General features: G+C 39.0%; 1 protein-coding gene across 1 annotated transcript in view; it reads right to left on the reverse strand.

Annotated features, from left to right (window-relative positions):
* The window catches only part of stox1 (storkhead box 1), a 33,148-nt gene extending 12,027 nt beyond the window's left edge, over window positions 1-21,121 (reverse strand). The window contains exon 1 of the mRNA XM_033979488.2: window positions 20,661-21,121. Coding sequence (XP_033835379.1) covers window positions 20,661-20,982 — 322 coding nt within the window. The 5' untranslated portion in view covers window positions 20,983-21,121. The remainder of the gene's footprint in view (window positions 1-20,660) is intronic.
* Window positions 21,122-25,921: the final 4,800 nt, after the last annotated feature.

The raw sequence follows: 25,921 nt of genomic DNA on the forward strand, positions 1-25,921 counted from the left end.
CCTGTGAGTGTTGAACTGTAATCAAAACTGAGTAATGTTCAGAGACAGATCATTGGCAAATACACAGCCATGTTTTTGGCTACTGGATTTATCCCTCCATAATGCACCCTATAAAACCTGTTTATTTCATCTGTTATCATAAACATTCTGAAATTAACAGTATAGTGTGACAGTGTTTGTGTGACTTTAGTGGTTCTATATTAGACACAATTAACACTTGTGAGCTTTATTAAGTTGTTACCTCCTCAAAAACATACCCAGGGTTGTGTTTTGTTTCATTCACACATGTTTGAGTAACACTTTATTATTTGTCTGTCTCCATCTCCAAAGTTCAAAATGCTCTGTTCCACCTTGTGATGTCATGAAGCGTTTTCAGGTTAACAGCTCCTTTTGCCTTTAGTTCAGTAGAGTTTGGCAATTCCAGGGCTGAAATTATCCAAATGATTGTAGTGAAGGTTTGGAGTTTTGGAGGTTAAAAACACAGGGGAGCACTTCCTGTATTACCACATGACATCACAAGGTGGAACAGAGTGTTTTCAGTTTAAGAGAAGAAGTCAGCCCAAATATGTAGGGTTTGTGTGTTAAACATGTGTGAATGAAACAAAACACAACTCCAGGTCTGTTTTTGATGAGGAAACAACATTATAACATAGATTGGAAAATACGGGGCCAGTGTAATATGGGGACTTTCAAAGGTTCATTGTAGAACGGTCTTGGGTTTGACGCCTGGAGGTGTACAGCCTTTGCATGTTCTCCCTGTGTGTGCATAGTTGGTTGCTGCACAATATGTCGCAATAGAATCACAATTTGAGTCAGTGCAATTATCAAATCGCAAAGGTGTAATTTCTTTAGATAATAGTATTAGTCTTTTTCTAGAGTAATCTTGTACCTGTAGTTTAGACCTCAACAAACACGACAGACACTGAAGTGCATGGGATTCTTAAAACAGTTTATCAATTCATATGTCATTCTTCTCCCACATATTAATGCTCCCTGAGTAGTCTACAACGTGAACTTTGGACAAAGCTCTACTAATATATATCACAAATCTATGTAAATCAATTACATCAGTTATTTTGGCAGATGAAATCCTGCTAAACATTCCCCAATCCCCAGCCTTATCCCTCCACTCTCCCCAAGCTAATCATGACCTGGATCTATGGTCACTCAGAGACATATTTATCCTTATCTCCTCCTGCTATCTCCTGATGTGTGTCTGCAGTCAGCAAACAGCCTAATCTCTTTCCTCCCTCATTAACCACCCAGTACTCCATATTGTACATGAACTTGGGCCTGGACTCAAGCACTGCTACAGAAAGAAAGTATATGGTGACCTACAGACTGCTAGTACAGAGAATACACATGCATACGTTAAAAAAAATTAAGATTGGGCAGATAAATATAACCAGAAAGAGTGTTTTTTTTAAATTATAATTGTGGTATCAGAATCGGCATTGAGTATTGAGTCTATAATTAGTAGAATTATTTAGTAGAACGATGGATGTCTACTAATTTGGCTGCTAGAGCTTGTAGATGGGTAATATATTGATAATAAAAAAGTTACCCTGGATATTGAATAGTTGAAAAAAAAATCATAACCAAAACATTGAGTGAAATTTTCCAAAGGGTATAAAGTCTCATGAGGGAAATATACTTGAACTTGAGTACATTTACAGGTACATTTTAACACATTTGATCATCTAATTATGGTTTATTGTTAAATCCTCCGAACTTCTTGGAACTTTTTACCATTTTATAATGTTGTTCCCTCACCAAAAACATGCCTGAAGAGGTTTTATGTGTCATCCATGCATGTGTGTGTATCACCCATGATTCCACATGACAATTTCCCATAAGTATATAAAAGCATGATACAAAACAATACACTACAACTTCACAAACCTGATGCCATGTGCAGTTTCAGTGGCAAAATGCATACCTGTTGTAATGTGATAGCACTTTAAAGGAGAAAGATGTTAAGTGTTGGCAATTTATCCCCTCTTTAAATTGTATAGAGAGAAGTTTAGCCATTCAGAGTAGTGGGAATGTGTTATAAGACTGATAAATGTCCGTCTCTCAGGACCTTTTTGACTTTGTTTTTCACCACACGCTGCTCTTTTACACCGCTACATGTGTGTGCGTGTGTCGCCTCGTAACGCGCCTTTACGACTTTGTGTCTTTCACTTCCACATAGGGCACAGATGTGGGAGTAGCAGTAAAATGGCCCAATAAAGCCAGTGAAAAGAACCCTTCAGAGAGCGATCGCCCCACTAATGCCTCAAAACACCACTGCCCCTTCCTGGCACTGGGCACGTTTCTGTCGCCCAGTCCAATGGATTTTACAGACACAATTTCACATTCTGCCATTTCAATTTAGTGCGTTAGCGTGAGATAAAACATTCAAGAATACGTGCAGGACATTCTCAAACATAAATTCAACCAGGATGACAGTATTTGCTACTTGTTTATACCTACTGTTATTTATGTGTCAGCCAATCACAGCCTACAACCTTTGCCTCTCAATCACTCACCACTTCATATTATGCACTTTCATTCCTCCTCCATGATTCTATTTCAGTAGCCATCATTCTCTCCACAGCAGTAGAACCACCAGCCTCCTCCACCTCTCCATCTTCTTTCCCTTAACCACCAATTAGGTCTAAACATTAGTTAGGTATTTGTTTAAAAGGTGCACTATGTAAGTTTTCTGATGGACCTGTTGTCTCCATGGATATGTTATACTGCTTTGCTTGGAATTTTCCACAGTATTATGAACTCTAACCTTGGCCTGTCCAGGGACGACAGGTGGAAATTAGCTCTAGTGCTATAACCTGGTACAATGCATCTCTCCCATTAAGTTTAATGTATATGGTCCATCATCCCTCTCTTATTAAATAAATACTAACTAATCAACTAACTGACTTAACAGTATGACATTAGACTTATCTGTCTTACACTTCATTATAACTTTAATTGCTAAAAAGTACGTTGAAAAACACAAATTTTTACAGTAAGAAGGGTTGCCAATCCACAGATCTGACCTGTAACTTGACCCGATGGCAGCACCTGATTGTCTTCATGGAGATAAACAGAGACTGTAAACAACAGGTGTGTTGGTTTCAGTGTAGTTACATATAAGGCAGTGTCCACCAGTGATTTGACCAGAACTGAAGAAGCAGCAGAACGTCTTCACTCAAAAACGTTTTTGTCCAGTTGACAGAATTGATTTGTTCTTTTACTATTCATGGAGATAAATTTAATGCCATACTGTGGTACATTTCAAGTGAAAAGTGTATGTATTCAATATAAATTACCCTTTGAATTAAACAAACCATCTCTAATTAGAATCTTTATATGAAAATCTATTCTGCACAATACCTCTTGATGGAGCTTTTACCACTTTTTACCACAAATGTATGAATTATATTACACCCTGTGAATAAATTGGACCCTGTTTTATCCTGGCAGTAGAAGGTTACACTTGTAGCCAACACTCTGGACGCCTCGTGGCCAAATAATAAAAACTTGCTCTCTACAGCTGCCCAGAGCTATCGAACTTACATTACACATTTCAGTCATGCACACGAGTAATGACATCCAAGCTTTCACACCTGGCACTTTCTGGAGCTGGACTGTCTGGCTTTCTATAGAGTTTTTTATATTTATGATGTATTAGGAGGTGAAATTAATTCACGGTATTTGATGTCATTTCATCACTTCATTTATACATGCGTGTCTTTGGATAGTGGAAGGAAGAAGGCGTGTATAGAAATAATCTGGAGTTTACAGACATTTGGACCAAGTTTTCTTTTTTTTTTTTTTAGCTGTTTTGCCGGATCTGGACACAATAGCAGTCTAACTGTGCTGATTGTTCTCTTTCATAAATATACAGTCCTACATACAGGGCTTGGTTTGGCAATTCAACAGTATCAACACAGCTGCAAAATGTCATGGTATATACATAGGCTTTCAAAACTTCGTAAATCTTATCATTTCAATAATCAATAATTACTGGTGCACCATGTAAATTTTCATGTGAGGGGTTTCAGCACTGACTTATCCCCATGGAGATCCGTAATTACTTTGCTGAATGTTCCTCCGCAGCATGGCATTTAACTAATCCACCTCAATGAAGCCAAGCAGCAGGTGACACCACAAGGGTAAGTTACAGGTCAGATCTTTGGAAAGGCAATCTCACACAGAAATGATTTACTGCACTAACATGTACCAATTTTATTTAACTGTTGGTTCACTACTTGTCCAACTTGACTTTAGAAATACATTTACATCACAGTTATGACTCACAATATCGACTTAACTTATCGCTCAATGCTTGACAGATGGAACAATCATTTTTGGGGGTCAATATTTATTGTGGGCACGTTTTCTTTGTACTAATTTGACATTTGGGTTTTTTTTTCTGCAGAAGGTTAGATTATGAACTTCTATGACTCATTCTAGATACAAACAAACAATATTGTACAGTTATAATTGTAATTTTTGACTTTTGGGGGGGATAATTTAGCTTCATGGTTTGATTTCAGTATGATCATTTGTCATCTATACTTACTTCAGCAATATATCGTAGTTCAAAATGTTTTATGGTGACAGGCCTGCTTATGGTGCACTTATGCTACATTTCTTTCATCTGCAGAACAATTTCATGCACTGCCCTGGGATACAGCTGTTGAAGTACACAAATTCAGGCCAGCGTGGCTTCAATTTCCTGTTGTCCATCCTGTCACACAACCATTAGGGTCAAATGTAACGGAAAAACTACTTAACATAAAACTCTAATGCAATTTCAGTAACAGCCCAAAATGAATTCAATCAATAACCCTGTCTGGCTTGTATATATTAATGAGACACTTTCTATGCATTTCCTGTGTTTAAAGCTGGTTACCTAATGCATCTCCACCTCCAACAGACAAGTGCAGTAAAGCAACATTAACCTACAAATGTACTGATTCAGACGCCACCATAAAACCGTCTTTTCTGCCCAGACCTGCAGGCATCTGATCAATTATTAATCCCAACGCTTCATGTTTTACTATCTAACTACATTTGTGTTTAAATATTAAGCAAAACCTCAAAGCTGCAATCAGAAAGCCTATTTTGGACAGTGCTCTGCTAGCGTTTTGGCTTTGAAAAACAGGGGAGCAGACGTGATTTATGCTGGACAATCTCACCACTGCGAGAGGATATGATTTTTGACGTTTCAATGAGAGGAAATAGGACCCCATTGTTCTGGGCCCGTTCAAAAAGCACTTAGGTTTTATAGCGGCCTGGCTGTGCAAAGACAAGACGAGAGTTAAAGAGTAGTCCAAGAGAAGCGAGGAAGAATCACCCTACGACAGTTTTGTTGACACTGGGTCGCCATAGAGATGCTCAATGTGCCGGCAAAAGACAAAAGGGAGAAGTAAAAGAAAGAACTAGAATGGAAAGTCGAGCGAAGAGAAGAGAAGGTGCCAAAACAACTAAGTGACGCAAAAGATATGTTGGCAAAACAGAAGAACCGAGTTAAGGCTAAGATCACATGCTTGAGCTGATCTGAACAATAGATTGGAACTAAAATCTAAAATGGTAAACATTCTTTCCATGTAGAGTAAAGTAGAGAACAAATTGTATTTCAAAGCAGCTACTAAGTCTAATTTCAACCACAATCAAATCCATAGTTTGTATAAAACTATTGTTGTACTTGTTCCAAACCAGAAGAAAATAATTACACTCCACAATTCGTTAAGTTTAAAACACGATTTTCATACTAAGGAATAGGCTCAATACTCATTACTGATTCCGATACCATGATGAAAAAACATGCGTTCTTTTAAATTCCCATGTGTCTTATATCATGTGTAATCCCTCAGTGGTCCAGAGAGGTTCATAGTGGTCCATGGGTGTATACTAGTCTATTTGATCTTATACTTGTTTTGACAGAGTTTAAGATTATTCTAAAGATATTCAAAAAAGGTCCATTTCTGTCCTGTGAACATGGCTTTTTTAGTATGCTCAAATGAGTATCTAGTGTCCATAATAACTAGTTTTAGTATCAATTAGTATCTGATTTTTGATACTTTGCTGTAACAACCCTACAACTGGCAATCAAACATTTCACATTTCTAGAAACTGGCAGAAAAGAAAAGGGCAAAGACATCCTGGATGCAACTTAAAACCATTGAAGCCCAACCTTTTAACAATGTCATAAACATTTTCCACACAGCATGTTTGAGTAATCTTTATTCTTCTGCATTCAAGACGCCATTGCTCAGAAAATTCCTGCTTTCCTCTATAAACGCACCGTGCTGCAGGCTGTCACTGGACCCATTTCTTTTATCAAGTCATTTTTAATCAATATTGCGATTTAAAATGACCAAAATACAAAATAAAGGTAAACAGGTGTCAGACTGATACTTAATGCATATTTTGCTTTTGTCTCCTGTATAGCTGAAATGTATGTGTCATAGACTATATATAAACATATATATATATAGACATAACAACTTTACATGATCCTGATATGTTTATTTCACTATTGTGTCTGTAAATCAAGATATGAACATTAATAACAGACAAATCAGACAAATCAATATGCAACTTGGATCCAAATTCGCCGCTATAACTGCTAGCCGTGATGAGCTTCATTTGACTGGAACAGAACGCTATGGGTCACGTCAAACTCCCCTACTCCACTTCGTTGCACAGTCTATGGTCTCTATGTAGTATCTATCCCAATAAACTCAAGAAAAAAAGTAGTGAGCAAGTTGAAGTCAATGCAAATTAGTTATGATGTCACCTAGCAACTACCAACACAGAAAACAACCAGCTATACACCTGAGGGAAAACTATAAAACAGTAGCAAAATGCACCGTAACATAACAACAGCTTTACTAAGTGTCACAATATTAGAGTAGATCTCGCGCCTCTGTTGGAAAATTTCTCCCCTCCATTTGACCCATTTTTCAGTATCACTTGGGTACTTGAACGTCCGCACTTCAGTGTCTGGGGACCTTTCTCCAGACTTTGTGCAAACCCCTTGGCTAGAAACATCTTAGTGAGTTTATTGTGTCTTTTTAGGTTGTCAGTGGAAACTTGAGCACCTTGAGGAAACCCACCCAGACACAACAACATTCAAACTCCATACGAGTCCAGAAATCCAACCTGGAACCTTCTAGCTGTAAGTCGGGACTGCTTCAACTTCACCCACAACCCGCGGTGAACATTCAAACTTCTATGCCTTTAATCTGAACCCACCCTTATACGTTACACCGCATATTTAACTACATTTTGCCCTGAGCTGTAGCAATCAAAGTGCCACTAAACTCAAATGTGGGACACTTTTCCACTGTGACAAAGCCCAGGACTCTCAAGTTAAGCTTTTTGTCACAACAACTCTCGTCTCAGAGTCCCTGCGGCTATAAAGCTTTTAACTAATGTTTCTACCATCCCACAGTAATCTGAAAGGGGATCTCCGCTCTGCCGTAACAATTAAATGACCTAATACCCAAAAGCCGAGCGCTAAAACCCTCTTATCATGTTCTTCTGAAAAGCAGACGGTAAACTCTACACAGTTACATTGTATAGGCCTGGTTGGCTTCATGTAATACGAGTAGAGTTGGCAAAAGTTTCGAAAATCAGACACTAATCCATACTAAAACCGGTGTTGAAACTAAATTATTTGAGCATGTATCGATACTAAAAAAGTCACATTCACAGAAATAAAACCTTTCCTGAACATCTTAGGTATAAGACCACATAGACTAGTATACGCCCATGGACCACTACGGAACCTAGTGAGGGACTACACAGATATAAAAGAAAGTACTACAATTTAATACTGAAAATCACATGCTATTATCTAAAGAAAGAGTGTTTTTAATTATCATTGTGGTATCGGAATCTGTATCGAGTCTATTCCTTAGTGTTGAAACAGAATTTGACGTTTTAGCATCATGACAACACTACTATACAATTACACTGCATAGGCCAGGTTAGCTCCGTGTAATACGAGATGGCTGATTTTGATGCCAGGATACTGAAGCTCAACATGCAGTATCTGGCTCTTCTCTTCCATCCTTATTATAAACATTAAGCTGCCAGACACAGCCATTTAGTGCAGACCACTGTGTCATTCTTGCTTTTATTATATGCTTTTATGTCAGTATAACCATTAGTCACGGTATTCCTACATTCGATGCTAAGCGCCATACCAGGCCGACCGCAGAGTTCCCAGACAATTTGACTCTAACCAATAACATTTGTTTAAAAGCGTAGATCATTTAAATATGAGCATTTGTCAGTTATATTGTTGACGTTTTGACAGGGTTTTACTGGCACTGTCTACATCATCCAGTTATAATGAAATATGACTTATATTGAAGGATTTGTAATGGGATGGACTCAGCATTTGAGTTCAAAAGGCTATTGTGGAATTGTAAGTATATCCATATTGAATAACGTAAAAAATGATGTGTACATTGATTGTCCAAATGTTTTCCATTGTGGTAGATTATGGAAGAAAACTTTGCGCTAACTTTGAAAACACAAGATTTGTTGCATGATATTAACTGTTTAAGACATGTTTTAACCTTAAAGTCGAGAGTATTGTGCAAAATTGACTTTTTGGAGCTTTCTGCCATGTTAACAACGTTATTCCCTCGTCGAAAACATGCGTGAAGTCAGTTTATATGTTGTTCACGCTTGTTTGAGTAATCCCACGACCTATTCGAACCCTCTTCATGGTTAACAGTACAATTTTGTCCAATGTTCAGAACCACAAGTTGGCATAAGGCCCGCAGGCCAAATGCGGCCCTCCACATCAGTTTATGTGGCCCTCGACAGTGTAAGTTAAATGGAATGATGGTCTTAAAATCTCAATTTATCAGGAGATACACAGTTACACAGCCATATTTTTACATCTAGGCAAATGTATATGCAATATTTGTAACTTGAATAAGTAATAAATACACAAACAGTTAATTAACAAGGTGAAAAATGAGTTAGATTTATTTTACATCTGGCCCTTTGACAGCAGCCATTTTGTTGATTTGGCCGTTGGTGAAAATGTGTTTGACACCCCTGGCGTAAACCATGCTCCCGCTCGACAATTTTCCATAGATATACTAAAGCATGATACAAATCAATATACTACAACTTCACAAACCTGGTAAAAAAAAAAAAAAAAAACAACAACTGAAACTTATTAAACACATTAATATGTCATTTTTTTTCAGTTTTTCAGTTAATGCCCAACAGAAGTACAATACGCCTCTTTAATGTGTTCCATGTCTGCATCAGTGACAGTGGTGGAGCAGGTTAAGTCACTGCCCGTTAACTAGAGAGTAGCTGGTTCAAAAACCTCACCAGCTGTTTTGACCCTTGGAATGACTGGCTGGTCCAACATAGACTAAAACTAACCAACGTAAACATTAGAGGGATCAAAATTCAAAATTCCTCTATAGTGAAAAAAGTTATGGGTTTTCTGTCATTGCGGTGAAACCCTAATGTAAAAACACTTTTCAAATCACCATATACTTTAAAGACATTGAAAGCATCGTCTTGAACCGAGGACCTTCCCATTGGCTTTCAACCACTTGTCAGAACCGTATGAACTGCAGCCAGAAACGCAACGTAATCGCTTTTCAGGGCTGAGGTTTCGACCCTGACAGATGACATTTTCAGTTTTTCAACACACCGCAGATGATCAGATGGTCGAGCGGTAAATACTAGAATAACAAACACTACAATCTGCTCACCCGGCCTGACTGCAGTTCAAGGAAATGTTTTTTTCATCTGATCCGGACGCGACCATTACTCCCGGAGAAGGGTGTGGGTCTACTGCGGACAACCCTGGTTCAGTGTGTGGCGGAGGGGAAGGGGAATAGGCCACACGGGAGCAGTTTTGGGGGGAAATACCTGGCATTTCTCACCATGCCCGGGAGGAATGACCAACTATAGAAGCTACAGACTGAAGTGTGAGGAGGGCAGCCATGTTTGTACAGTCAGCAAAAACAAACAGCTAATGGTCAGCTGGTAGCCATTAATAGCAGAAAAGTCGGAATAGTATTGGAAAGTATCGCTGAATAGTTTGAGTCGCAATAGTAAAAATCTTCACACTAACCTGAAAGTTGACAGAATAGCTTATCATTGTTGTGCTCTTTGGCAAGACACTTCATCCAACTGAAATAGTTCTAGGTTTGAAATTTGCCATAATTGTGAAGCCCTACTCAATGCGGGTAAAAATAGTTTCTAGGACTAATTCTATGCAACTATGGATGTAATATTTAGAAAATGTGAATCAGAATCAGAATCAGAATCAGAAGACTTTTATTGCCATAGTCTGTGAACACAGTTCACAAACTAGGAACTTGATACGGTGAAAAAGTGCAACATAAACACACTGAATAAATACAAATACAAATAAGAGCATGCACAAAGTTAAAAAGATATGCTTAAAAAAAAAATCAAATGAAATACTTAAAGGGAAAAAATATGTACAATAGCAGCATCAGAACAACAGTGCAAAGTGGCTTATTAATTGTTAAGTTTATACATTTGACACTGTATTAAAAGTCTTCATAATATATATTTTTATGGTGCGGTTATTACATACGATTTCTTTTCCCAAATGACATAATGCAAGTTTCAAGTTAGTTTCTTACCCTGTACAAAAGCCCCTCTAATTAAAATCTAATAACCCTCATATCTTTTTCTGTCATTAAACCAGCTAAATAAAGCAAAGAAAACATCTCACCAGGAAACTTATTTAACAGCACTTTCAATAGCCCGACCATGGAGTCAATGGAGACTGATCCCAGGAGAGAAACCCAAGCGCTCATATAAGCTGAGGGATAGAGGAACCTGTTTATGTTGGCTTGGATCTTAGACTTTGTTGCTAATATGTGGGTCGATAAAGGGGGCAGAGTGGTCTATCTGTAATATGTGAAATCTGCTGCACGTTGGTCTGACAAATGAAGTGCTGATAGATAGCGACGCAACACAGACCCACAATCAAATGGAAGGGTTTTACTTATACATATGTGAACACGCCCTTGGCTTTGGTACAGGGATAATAGACCGGTGTTTGGAAAGATAATATTCACAGCACTGAATTCAATTAAGATGAAGAATGATACAGACAGGAGCGTAAGGTTGCATGCTATATTAGTCCAAGTTGCTGTTTAATTCAAATCTGTATAAGAGTGAGATAAGAGAGAGATGACAATTACAACAATATGGTGGTTATAGCAGCCCCTAAAAAACAACTGCACCTTAAAACGCTTGACCACCAAGTGTGTTTTGGAGTTAGCTTTGGAACATCAACAGAGACCTCGTTTAATTTTTAGGGGTGGGGCGAATAGGCCTGTCACAATAATTACTATATTGACTTATTTCTGAATATATGAAAGCTGGAACAATATTATATTTTGGGGCTCAGTATTTATCCTGTGCAGAGTGGGGAGGTTTCTGCAATTTTTTATGTAATACGGTCAGATTTGAGCTGTAGAGGGATGGAAAAAGTAACTTCCAGGACTAATTATTGGTTCATTGCTATTTATTTGTTGCAGCTCAGCTTTTTAATGATACTGTATAAACAAAATGCTTTACTGGAATTACCCTGCTTTGTTTTTTTTATGTTTCAATATTATTGTTAATCATGATATTCCTCTGTAGCAATACAGATTCGATCCTCCTTCAAAATATGTTACTGTGACAGGAGATTGGGTCCATGGGAATGAGACATAATTTGTAATATATAAAATGTGCAATCCAGTTCACAATTTTGGCCTCACATTTTTTTTATTTTTACTTGATTAAATATTTTTGTTGTTATTATATCACTGTGTTTAGGAATTACAGCTTCCCTTAACCCTTTTTTGTCCCATCCAAATGTTAACACCTGGGGAAAAAATCTCAAGATAACCTTCCTCAATTTTATCCTACGAGAGCTTGTGGCACGAGATCATATCCAGTCCCTCTATTTATCCAACATTTATCCTGGTGTTATATCAGACAAGAGAATAATAAATATCGCTTGATTTTAGCATCTTTGGGTGGATGTTTCACTGAAGCCCACCTCATCACGTTACATAAGCCTTCACCACTGAATACCTGCGCACTATAATTCCCACTAAAAACACATCCCCTATATTTTCCAAGGAGCCCAGACCTAATTCAGCCACTGTCAAAACACCCTGGTCATCCTTGTGGAGTGATAAACCAGCAGCCTGATGTCAAAGTATCCAAGTCAAAGGTCTGGTAAGTGATCTGTCTAAACAATATGATTTGAGAAGGGTTTGAAACTTATACTGTACTCTCATCAAACTAGATACTCTTCATTGTGCAAAAAGGGGCATGGTTCCAATTCACTCAAGCACTACTGGCAAAGATAGTGACAGGGTAAAGTAGGTCAGTTGCTATGACATGTGATAGCCACTATAGGCTTAATAGCAAAACGTATGCTACTTATACATATGCATTAGATTATAGGGGCATATAAGGTTAGATGTTTTTACTAAATTGCAGTAGTGATGTTACGCTACAAAAAATTGAAAAACCTGATTTCGATACTAACGAATAGACATGACACTCAATACCGATTCCAGTACCACGATGATAATAAAAAACACTCTTTCTTTAGACAATAGAATGTGAGTGTCAATATCACATTCTCATAGTACTGTCTTTTATATTACCATGTGGCATAACTTTATAATTCCTCCGTCATCTTGGTAGATTGCATAGTGGTCCATGGGCGTATACTAGTCTATATGTCTTATACTTGTTCTGATACAGCTTAAAATGATTCTACAGCTATTCAGGAAAAGTTCACTTCTGTCCTATGACTATGAGTTTTTTCGTATTGATACAATTATATCAATTAATATCAGATTTTCAATACTTTCAACAAACCTAAATAGCAAGTTTGAAGTATCCACTTTGCAGGAGAGGTCAAAACTGTCTTATAAATCTGGAAGTATTTACAAATTGATGTAAAGACCCAAAAAGATGCTATATTGTAGAATGTGAGGTCATGTAATGGGGTTGGGTTGTTATAGCCCAGTCGAGAGGAAGAGATTTATGGATATTTTGACATTTTATTTGACAAGCTAGAGTAAGTAGTATGAGCTGCCAAGAAGAATGTGCCAAAAATGTTCTGCAGAGTCAGAGCGTCATGCAGTTTTTACAAAATTGGAAAATCATAATAAGTAGCTGTGACTAAGAGCGAATAAATCTTTAATAATAGATGGTATTAAGCATTGAATATTGAATTTAGTAGAGATAGAGAAGCATACAAATCCTACACCAACAAAATCCACACATGCCATGTCAAAAAACAGCAAATAATACTTACTATAAAGCCAGTCTACATTCCACATTCTGAAGCAAAGTCAAACCTTGGCACAGCAAATGATTTTGTAATAATTTTCAAAACTTGGCTCATGGTTTGTCACAAAATCAGTTTAAAGAGGGGAGTATTATTACACTTATGCACATCATATCAGGGCTGTTAAGTTGAAGCGTATTGTTTTGTATCATGCTTTTGTATATTTATTTAAAATAGCCGTGTGGGATTGTACTGCTAACTTTAAGGAGGGTTCAAATAGGTCGGGACGTGGGCTTGTGGAGTCTTGGACAGGATCGTACTGCTAAACGCAAGCCGGGCTCAAATAGGGCACGGGAGAGATTGTAGTTGTTTTTAAGATTTGTCGAACATGCATGGATGTTTTTGATGAGGGAACAACGTTATAACATGCTAGAAAGCTCAAAAAAGTGGATTCTGCATAATACTTTACAGAACTCCATTTCCATTTCTATGCAATACCTGTAACTTATGCCTATGCCCCCACTCTGAAACTAATAAGACTAGCATTTCTTTCCAAAATTACAAGTTCTTATTGGGGTTCACCTAAATGCGCTTTTTAATTCTATCCAATCCTTGATTTCCTTCTCTCAGACGTTATCTTATCTCCATCAGTAGAGGAGTACAGTCATAGTGGGTCTTTGTGGGTTTATGAGTGCGCTGCAGATAACATCAGGACTTTATTGGACATGTTCCCAGTGGCCGTGGACTGAACACCTGGCCACTGTGCTGCCCTACCTCAAAACCCCTCTGTCTCCCACTCACCTCAAGGTGGCTAGTTAGCATCGAGGTCACCACCTTTGACCTCAGGCCCTTGGTTAGGACTGGGGTGGGCCGTTTAAACCCTGAGCGGCGGTGTGAGACGTGTCATGGTGAATAACTGAACATCTGGAAGAGTTATGGCCCTTAGCGCGGTCTGACTTTGACAAAACACCTCCATGAAAGAGGACTCCGCTTGTGTGAAAATATAACACTCACAACTGAGACGCACGGAGGACAACTGAGTCTTTGAGGCCAAGCTCAGGAAATTATCTCAGGACTAAATGAAGCATCCCAGGAATGCCCCACCACCTCATGCTATGGACGCTTAAATCAAACATAGCAGTTAAGATGGATCTGTGCCAAAAGAATCCAGATTAGTCCTCTTTCTACTGATATCCATTATAGTACCCATTAGGGCTGTAAAAAGTATAAAAAAATCAGATATTAATCAATTCTAAAACTAGTATTGAAACTCAATACTCATTTGAGCAGCTATAGATACTAAAAAAGTCACATTCACAGGACAGAAAAATGAACTTTTCCTGAATATCTTTAAAGTGATCTTGAGCTGTATCAGAACAAGTATAAAACCACATAGACTAGTATACACCCATGGACCACTACGGAACCTACCTGGACACTGAGGGATTACACAGATATAAGGCCACAAAATAAAAGAAGGTGCTATGATTTTGACATTTCAGTATTGTGGCAACACTAGTCCCACATGTGTTTTAGTATATGGTATAGGGTAGAGAATGTTACCAGGTGAAAGTGAGGGGCCTAACCAGAGCTCAGAGACAGTGCAGAGGTGATTGTCCATGGGGATACAGAACACCTCATTACAACACTGCCTGACTGCACATAAATGTTTCAGCTTGTGGATCCATCCTTAGCCTCCAGCAAAGACAATGATGAATAATGCAGCTGAGGTCAACAGTCCATGTGAGGCTTCTGGTTACAATGTAGCACTATGCACAGTGTTATTGGACAGAAAATCTTCGGAATATATAGCCAACCACGGTAATCTTTTTGTGAAAATTACACTACTTTGCTTATTTACAACACTATTTAGTTATGGCGTTCCACAGGATTCTATCTTCGGGCCAATATCATTCTGAATTTTATCATTATTCTGATTGATGTAGACAACAGGCAATCACAGCTATCACTTATAAGCTATTGTTTTGCAAATGAACACAATATAAATCAAGGTTTGAACCGGTAACTCTCTGGTCATAAACTCAAGCTCACCCGCAGCACCACTGTCGCCATTATTCAAAAAAGAATAGCACTTATTCGTCCATTCAAATGTGCGTCCATTTATTAAGTCAGATACTATCAATGAAAAACTTTTCAGGCTGTTATTTTTACAGTAGAAACTCATTTATCAAACTGCTAGTGCGGATTGTTACAGTAAGTGTGTTACGTAAACAGTTACTTACCTCATGGGAAATGATTAGGAGGAAAAGAAACAATCCACAGACAGTGCGTACTGGAACGAGGAGGTCAATCTGAGGTCCTCCGAGGCTCGTTCCCACAAAGCCGTGTCTACCTCACACTAACCTGCTCTCCTCATCATGTCCTCCATCATCTTCTCCATCTCCTTAGAAGCCCTCACTGCTGTCCTCTGCTCGGGGCTGATAACCACTGTGCTCTGACATCACAAGCCCCGTCACACTCACTTTTACCTAAACCACATGCATGAAGAATGGCGATAACACATTCCTCTGTTGAAATATTAAGTGTCAATGAGCGATGCCTCAACACTTTGTGAAATGCTACCCCAGAGCAGAGCACTCCAGATTAGGGCTGTTTATTTATTTTATTTATCTTTATTTATACAAGGGAACTCAATGAGAGCACTTGGGCTCTTTTTTTCATGGGCGCCCAGTTTAAAATACCATACAAGCAGAAACAAACCCAAACAAAAACTAATAAATAAACAAGTCCATATAAAACATTAAAACCAGGAGCAGGTGTGTGTATAAAAGTTTGTTACCAGATTATTAATTTGCAACTGTGTCACCAACGTGTCCAGTTTTGATTTTCCATGGAGTTTGTTCCATTTTTGTGAAGTAAAACAGCTAAAAGCCTCTTCCTCATCTCAGTTTTGGTGTGACTAGTCCTTCGCCTTATGCAGTCATGTGATCTGGTATTAAGTGTTCTAGTATCAATGATTAACAAGCAGGTGAAATATTCTGTTAGTGTTTGAAGTAGCGTCTTACACATTTTATACAGTGCTTGTAACAGACAGTGACGATAAACCCACTTTTTCATAGAGAATACAGTCATGGGTTTCAAATCTATGACCTATAACAAAACGAAAGGCAGCGTGGAATAATGGATCCAACGGTTTCAAAGTCGAGGCTGAAGTCTGCATGGACAGCACAGCCTCATAATCCAGTACAAAGAGGAAGGTTGCTTGCACTATTTCTTTTCTGTTGACACTAAAAATGGGCCATGGCAAAAGCTCTCAAAACTATTACGCATCTCTATGTACCTGACACAAATTTGAGATGAAAGAAGAACTAGGAAACAATGTCTTTATTTAAAGACAGATTAAACTTGTGAATCTTGAATTTAATGTGCCATTTTACATAAATACAAAAAGAATATATAACCTTCAACTAACACACTCACTCACTAACTTCACCTTTCTGCTGTTGTCCCATAAGACACCAGTGACCCGTTAAACGACTAAAGGCCTACAGCCCTACTTCAGATGGACCGAAAGAGGGCTAATAGACTGTGGTCCATCTATTATGAACTGCATAGGCTTTAAAAGTGCTGCAATACATACAAAACCCTTTATATTGTTAGATCAGTTAGTTAAAAAGTTCCTCAGGGGTCTATGATAAGGCCAATGTGTTTGTAAGTTAATACATGTCTTGTTATTGTTTGCTGTGTAGAACGCCCTTCATTTCATTGTTGCAAATGGTTCAATGGCACATTTCTATTCACTTTCGTACAGCCATCCAATGCCAAAACGATTTCAAGCATTTGCATCATACAGACTTAAGAAGGAATACTCAAGATAATTTCAATTCTCGTGTCAGAACATGCCAGAATCGTGACTTGACTTTGATCCAGTTAAAGCCTCTTCAATTGGACAAAGTCACGTCTCAACCTTGTTACGACCCACTGAAGGAAATACGCCTGTTTAAAATTCACTACGCGCATAATTCCTCATATTTGTGGCATATTTACACCAAGACAAAGTCAAGACCCTAGTGTCCAATTTCTAGTATCAATCTTGGCAGTGTCTTTCCCTCTGTCCGTCCCTGGCCGTGAAACTAAAAGGACATTAATCCACAGAGCTAACACAGAATAGTGTCGCAGACGGCAGCTAGCGTGTGGTGATTCACCGCGGCGCGAGAAGAGGCGTAAAGAACGTTGTCAAGCTGCCGGTGCTGATTTCCATACAAATGGCTCCGGTGTGGGGCAGGGGATTATGGGCAGAGGGAGGAGGTGACATGTTAGCACTTTGAGGTGTACGAGGATGGGGCGTGAAACTAAACACGTGCTGCTGTGTTATCTGCTAATGCATATGCTTAAGCACTTTATTCTGGAAAAAAAATCTGGTATCATTCCATAATTGTATTTTTTTAGATTTCATTTTATTTTACTTTAGATTAAATCACTGCTTGCAATAATAGTTTAACCCCAAAATAGCTCTCTACGATATGTGTCCCCTGCATATATTTAACAGGGCATCCCAGGTACAAAATATATGAACTTTCTTTAACGTATTTTCAAATTTTGCTCATTTATACAGTTCACCAACACTGTTTTCATTGCAGATAGTCCCTTCATATGTGCACACTCTGTAAAAGGGGCCATTAAAGGTATAAAGACACTGTAATTAACTCAATACCCTGATCTTGTGTTGGCAGGTCGACACATATGGTGCTTGTTGGTCTGCGCTCAGTTGGAGAGGTGATCTCACAGCGGGACACCAATGAGCCCTCCTCATCTGCAAACCCCCACCCCCTCCACCCCCCTCCCCGTCCTCCTCTGCACCCTCCCCCCTCCTCTGCACCCCCTGTCTGCGCGTCTGTGTGGTCCTCTGCATTCCTCCACTCCCCTGTCTGCGCGCCTCTCGACCTGGCACTGCTCCCCACCGCTAATCAGCAGGTTAGACGCACAGCAGACAGAGAAATCAAGAGCGTTTGATTAACCGGGCATGCTAGTCCAGATTAGCATTAAGGCGTGTAAGGTTTATCAAGAGTCGCTCGTAACTCCTCCTTGGCTGTAAAATAAAGGGATGGGAGAGCGTCTTGAGTTTGAAAAATGAGTCTCTTAACAAAGTGCAGCCCCGAATTCTTAGCAAAAATGAAAACAACTTGAGATAACTTTTTCGTATTTATCTTCTAGCTTTGTCTATTATTCAGAGTTTCTAAAGTGAAGTAGAGACGCTGGATTTCGAACTCAGATGTAGGCATTTTGAGTCACAGTAATGCAGTTTCATATGTGTGAACTGGTTGATGATCAAACTGTCAGGAGCTGTAGGCACCTAACACAGTGCAGCACCTGGGACTCATCTCTAGATCTTGAGCTAAATTTTGTCAAGACTATCTTAGCTGGATGATATGCCAACTGTGCATGTTTTGGATTGACTGCGGAAACCGGAATACCAATAGGAAACCCACTAAGACATGGGAAGAACATGCACACTCCTCACCACACCCAGGAGTCTAGCCTACTTTGCGTGCAGTGTCTGTCTGGTCACAAACATCTTTACAGCCATAAATTCTATTATGTTTGCCTGTTTTCCCAGAAGTCCCAGAAATGCCAATGACCGATGCTTATCTATGGAACCCAGTCATTAGGTCTGAATGCACACAGCACACATGTCATTTGTGCATCTGCTGCTCTCACACATGTACAGCTCATAGCCGTGTTTCCACTGGTTCGCTTTGAAACAGATCGGATACTAGCTCCCAGCGGGGTCTGGTACAACTCCATGCGTGGTTAATGAGCAAACAAGATGATTGGACAAGAGAGAATGCAGAGTCAGATGAAAACGAGAAGGCAAAAAGAGGAGTGGGGTTGTGATTTGTTTCATTCACACTTGTCTGAGTAATCCTGCATTATTACTCTGTCTACATGTCCAAAGCTCAATATGCTCAGTTACACATTGTGATGTCATGAAGCAGCTACGTTTTACCTTTTGTTTAGCAGAGACTGGAATTTCTGTATGTTAAATATGCAGAATTTGTGTGTTAAACATGTGTGAATGAAACAAAACACAACTCCAGGTCTGTTTGTGATGAGGAAACAACATAGTAAGATCAGAAAATGGCCTAATGGTCCCTTAAAAAAGCTATTAGGCATAATTATAGCTAATGTATGGTTTCGCTAACAAGCTTTCCTAAACACAAAGCTGCAACAAAGACCCCTGATTGGACTTTCTACCAAGTTCAAGCACCATGCACTAAATGATTAATGACTACACATGACTGACAAGATGACTGCAGTTTTATAGTGCATCTGTTATGGAAACACATGCTCAATCAACTAGACAAATTTGTTAATTAGTTGTGCATTAAAGAATATAAATACAAAGAAGAAAAGAAAAATTGTCTTGATCCCAATGGAAATATTTGGACAAGAAATCTTTAACAGCAATAGCTAACAAGAAGTTGGATGTCGTCCCAGTTTTGGAGCTCCAGTGGAAGGTAGTGTATTCACATGAACCCAGGTATCGGAAAGCCCGCAACACTGATTATGTGTAGACAAATGAGGCATGCCTTGTGTACATTTTCCAAGGAGACAACACACACAACAGCGCTCTGTTCACAAGGGGTTTGAATAGTTCAGAATTTGGGAGCTTTACTTTAGAATGGAGTCTTAAAATTCTTGTTAATATGATTTGGATGGTACAAGTTCTGGTTGGTTGAAGAAATTGACTGGAACCTAGAATCTTTCACTTTTTTTCAAGTCAAAGAACCTCGACACAACACTAACTCCCTGATTTATTGCATACTAACATATTAAAAACGATTCCGCTCATGTTAATATAAGCAGACTTAACAATATTCATTAAAGCATTCACTGGTAATGATCACGTTTATATATATTGGAAGTGTGGAAATTAAGATTATCTGTGGAATTCTTTCATGTGACAGTGTAACTTTGACCATATCTACATGCAACAAGATTCCTGGAAGCAAAACATTTTTTAGATTAGGCCCACTTGTTTTTTCTTGCAGTACTTTTGTGTCACATTAAGTATATATTTCCAAATGATCACAGTTTATACATATTATATTTTGTATAATTGTTTCGCTACTCCATAAAATAAACATAAATTGTGGTTAGTAACTTTTGAAACATGTTCGCCACAGTGGTTAGTGAGTGGCTATGTTATTACAGCCATACCACTTCCCATTGAGCCACTGGCACAAATCTGCACTTGTTTTCTTGTTATGGTCACAAGTGGTGGCTGTTCCCTGTTCATTCCCCACCGCAGCATTAACATTCCCTTCAAAAGCCACTTCTGTCCACGCTTCCACTTCTCCAGAGCGTAACTTACCCACGGCTTTGATGACGAACCCCTTTGGCGACCTCAGGGCACGGCGCATCCACGCTTCTCTCAGCACCTCCAGGTTATTGGCGTTGCCCTGAATGAACAGCACCAGGTTTTCCATCCATCCCTGGAAGTGCACCTCTGCCACAGCTTTCACCAGTCTCTTATTCCAAAAACTGCGGGAATTTTGGGCTTTGAAATCCGCGAATATCTCCTGCCCGGTGTTGGCGCTGACTTCGGTGCCGAGGTGGGAGCTCTCCTCGTCCCGTGCCAGGACCACAGCGAGGGACGCGGAGGACAGCTGGATAAACCGCGGCGGGAGAGTCATTTTGGAAACTCTACCAACCGATTCTCGCGCTAAAACAACAAAACACTCTTTAAAACATCGCTCTTCGTTCAGTAAATCCACAACAAAGCCATATGGAAGCGCTCATTCCTGCAGTGAGCGTGTGCGTAAACTGCAGTCTGGAGCGGCACACTGGTTTGTGCTGTGGCGGCTCCAGGGTAACCGTGAAGTGCAGGGGCCGAGGGGAGGAGCTTTGCCCCGGGACACACAGGTGGAGCCTCCCCCTCGCTCTATTACTCCCAACAACTTGACGCACAGGTGCTGGCTAAAAACACATGGCAAACTTAGGGATTTAAACCGCTATTGACTTATTTGATTACCTGTTTGCATAGAGTAGTTTCAGGATAGAACAACACAAATGCATTTATTACTTGCTTACCGACTAGTCTTAACTTGTTAGCAACAGTTCACAAGAATGGGTTTGTGGTTGAGCAGTTGGAGCCACATTCGGTTCGTGCGTAAAACTAAAATGCGCTATTGTTGAACGTACAGTGAAAGCACCTGGGGCTAATCAACAAGAGATTTTTAACTAGTGTGCTTTGTGGCATTAGGGATATTAGATAAGTCACAGGTTAAAAGGTTAATGATATTAATTAAAAAATCCTGGCTTAAAATCAAAAATGGGTTTGAAACAATTGTACGCACATCTAGCTGACAATTCTGAAACTGACAGGAAAGAACCATGTATGTCAGAAACTCTGGTAAACATTTCACATGAACAGCAGTTTTGTATTTCTATGTTATAAACAGGAGAAAACAATAGGCACAAGTCATGTAAATACATTGCTTTGTGGTATGGAGCTGGGATATGTTATTGTATAATGGTTTTTGGCTTGTTTTACAGTTTGAATTGAAGTCAGGAGTTGGAGGTGCTTCCAGAGGTCTCATAACAGCATCTGGTTTATTGGTCAACCACCACCCACAATGCATGGCGATATGGCAGATTATTTATACCAGATGCCCTCTCTGTTGCAATAAACCCATTTTCTGTGATTATTGGCAATGGGGCGACACAACAACAGTTCCCTCAAGCAAGATTGAGTAATAATAAAACGGTCTTCTTAGCTTGATGGATTAAAGGGCCCAGATTATGTTATTTTCTGATCTATGTTATAATATTGTTTCCTCATCAAGAACATTCCCTGTTTTTTTTTTTTATTCGCACGTGTTTAACACACAAACCCTGCATATTTAGGCCGAGTTTGTACCTTCACTCAAACAGAAAACACTCTTTTCCACCTTGTGATGTCATGTGGTGATACAGTATTCAATTATTAGGATTATTCAAACATGTGTGAATGAAACAAAACACAACTCTAGGTATGTTTTTGAGGAGATAACAGCATTATAACATGGTTAAAAGCTCAAGAGTGAGTTTTGTGTAATGTAGGACCTTTAAGAATTTGTGCCTGAATGAGGATGTCTCTGTGTCCAGGTGCACATGCTGTAGTGTTATAAAAAAAACAAAACAACAACATTATTATACTATGAAACAACATGAATGGTGCACTGGGTAACTTTTCTTGTTGAGAGCCTGCATCCTGCTTGTCTCCATGGTGATCTTACATATTTCTTTGCTTGGAATGTTCCACAGTATGACATTAAACTTACCGGTGACACCATCAGGCCAAGTTACTAATCAGATCTGTGGAGAGGTAACTCTACTCACAATAAGAATGCATATTTTTAAGGTATTTTTTGGGAACAGTAAAACATCTTTACAGGAATAAATGGAAGACAGATACCTTTAATGCCATACTGTAGAACATTTCAGGCAAAGTAATAACATCTTAGTCGAGACAAGCAGGTGGTGGGCCCTCCCCTAGAAAAGTTACGTAGTGCAACTTTAATTTTAGATTTGTCATTCTGAGTAAAATTGAAGAAATGTTCACAAATACAATAAATTGATGTAGGCGTTCTGGCTCAGTCGCTACAACAAGGTGGTCTCTCGTCTATGTCTCACCGTTACTATACATGTTTATATAACAGTGATGTTGAATGCTTTGTTCCATGATTTGGCATACGTACTTATGACTAGTTTCCATGTATACTCTCAGATGTTTTGTGTTTGCCTGGTTATATTGCATTTCCAAACAGTTGAAAAAAGTCATGCTACAGGGAACAACTTTTGCTCTTCAAATGAGAACCATCCCCCCTGCGCTTGGTGACTGTATCCCAGCAGCACCTCATATATCAGAAGGGAGGGGTGCAGCCTGGAGGGCACGTCCCGCCTAATAGTGGCATTAGGAACAGGATATTGTGCTTCCTCTGAACATGAAAGAATACATCAGGTTAGCATACACGCAGAGGGATGTGCCTGGCGAGTAGTGCGGCACAGAGCCCATGAGTCATAGAGCTGCAATGCATTTAAACCAGGACTTAAAGCTTCATAGGGTTTAATGGAGAGGAGAGGTGAATTAGATCCAGTTTCACTTTAAGACTGCACTGTGTGGTCTGTTTGATTTTAGTTAAATGCTGTATATATTTATTACAGATTTAAGTATTAGGAATTTGAATTTATTTAGCAAAAGCTATTATTTTATACACATATTTTTTAGCTTGTAGTTATATCAGTTTACCCTCATAGTGGCATTGGATGCATTTACATGGTCTAACAAAAAGAATGATCAAATAACCCTGGAAATATCAAATGCAAATAACAAGAGGAGCTCGGAGTAAAGCCACTGCTCCTCCACGTCGAGAGGAGCCAGCTGAGGTGGCTCGGGCATCTATACCCGGATGCCTCCTGGACGCCTCCCTGGAGAGGTGTTCTGGGCATGTCCCACCAGGAGGAGGCCCCAGGAAAGACCCAAGACACGCTGGAGGGACTATGTCCCTCAGAAGAGCTAGAAGAGGTGTGTGTGGAGAGGGAAGTGTAGGCCTCCCTGAAACTTTTGCCACCACGACCCGGCCTTGGATAAAGCGGAGGAAAATGGATGGAATCAAATAACCCAAAAATGAAATCTGATTTTTGGAGTGTGTTTAGATGAACCAGGGTTGTAAAAAGTATTGAAAATCTGATAGTAATTGACACTAAAACTAAATTTGAAACTAAATACTCATTTGAGCAAGTATTGCATATAAGTAATTGTAAGTATATAAAGTAGTGTCGTATACAGCAAAATTTGATCTTTCCTGAACAGTTTTAATGTCAGTTTTAGCTTTAACAGAACTAGTATAAGATCTCATGGTAATATAAAGAAAGTACAATCATTTTGTATATGAAAGTTACAAGCCAGTTCCTTAGTATTGAAATTGAGTTTGAAATTTTAGTCTCCTGATACAGTAATACTAAGATGCAAAAAAGAAACGTGATCATCAAAACACGTGATGACACATGTCAGTTAATCTGTGGATTTTTAGAGTAGTTGCTGTATTTGAAAAACAAAGTACAATGCATTTTCAATTTATTAAATTTTTCTTTCATTTTTGTCTTTGCCACATTAGTTTGTCCTTTTTTCATAATCTTCCTTCTCAAAACCTGCACAGGTGTGAACAATCCAACAAAAATCAATGTATTCATATCAAATGTAACTGTGTATGTGACATTTTGATAATCTGATAATTTGAGATTTCCAATAATAGTCTGATTTTTGCTTTGTGCATGTATAAATAGAGAGATACTTGGGATTTTCTCTTCATTCCTGACTATTGGTATGTTCTTTCTGGTGGTTTTCTTGCTTGGTAAATCCAGACTGAAATCCTCTGCCTAGGATTTACAGTCTGGTCACTTCTCCCGCTGCTGCATCTCAGGCCAAACTCTAACAGAGTGACACATGAGAAACGGGCAAGCTCATTGGACATCTATCATTTACAACAAAATCCAACTCCTATAATCCAATATTAACTGTGTTTAATGCTTAGTTGACTGACACTACTGAAGTCCACAATTCCGAATTCTGTATGCACTTGTAAACCTCCATGCTTTTTTATTATTTACATGGACTATGTGTTTCTCTGATTGGTTAATCTGCCTGTCAATCACACGCATCTGAATTTACGAGATAAGACCAAACTACATGTCTCTGTAGAGTATTGGAAAAGCGTGTAGTCTTGACTGGCCAGGTAAGTGGCAGCCATGTCAGTCAGCCTCGAGGCAGCTGTGGCTAGAGAATTATCTTACCACCGTAATAAATTATGAACTTATGTTCTTCCCTCCTACGAACCAATAACATTAAGATGGAGTAAATTGGCTTTTTCCTACTGCTACATTTGCCAATTTGTGAAACATTCCAGGCCTTTTGGAAGTCATTACAATAGATTTGGCTACACAAGCATATCTTAAACAATTCAATATTTAGAGTGAACTTGTCCTTGCTATGTTTTCCTCCTTTATGAGTACTTGAGGTTTGAGTCTCCTCCAATCGGCTTGTTTCTCTTCTGTTTTGAATACTTGATTGACATGAATACGCATAATAACACAATTTTTCCCCAAAGAATGTCCTGGAGTAGAACTATGAAAATAATGCCATTGGATTGCCATAAATACCGTGGAATGATGGTCCAAATCTTTTATGACTTGTGGTCTGTGGACACAAAAACATTACAAAACCAAAGCACATGTTGGACACAGAAGAGTGGAGAATGCCAACTTGATTCTACCACAGGCTTCCCGCTCTTTGCTTGAAATCATTTTCCAAGACTTTTTCAGGACATGTTCTGTCCAGTATGACAAGTTATCACGTCTCATGCATGCCCTCATTCAAACACAAAACAGAACTGTTATTTTTGCACATTTAGAAAGAGGGGCTTCTGCCACTCTGAGGAGTGAACCAGTTCAAATCAGGCTAAAAGTACCAGTGACCAGGGACCACTGAGCTTCAGAATTAGTTAGCTGCAAGGTGAAGGCAATTTGAGAGCAGAATGAGTTTGGTGAAAGTGAATAAAATAAAAAAAAACACACACACATTTGGAAAGAGCA

This window comes from Periophthalmus magnuspinnatus, chromosome 15 (genome assembly GCF_009829125.3).
Source record: "Periophthalmus magnuspinnatus isolate fPerMag1 chromosome 15, fPerMag1.2.pri, whole genome shotgun sequence".
NCBI classification, from domain to species: domain Eukaryota; kingdom Metazoa; phylum Chordata; class Actinopteri; order Gobiiformes; family Gobiidae; genus Periophthalmus; species Periophthalmus magnuspinnatus.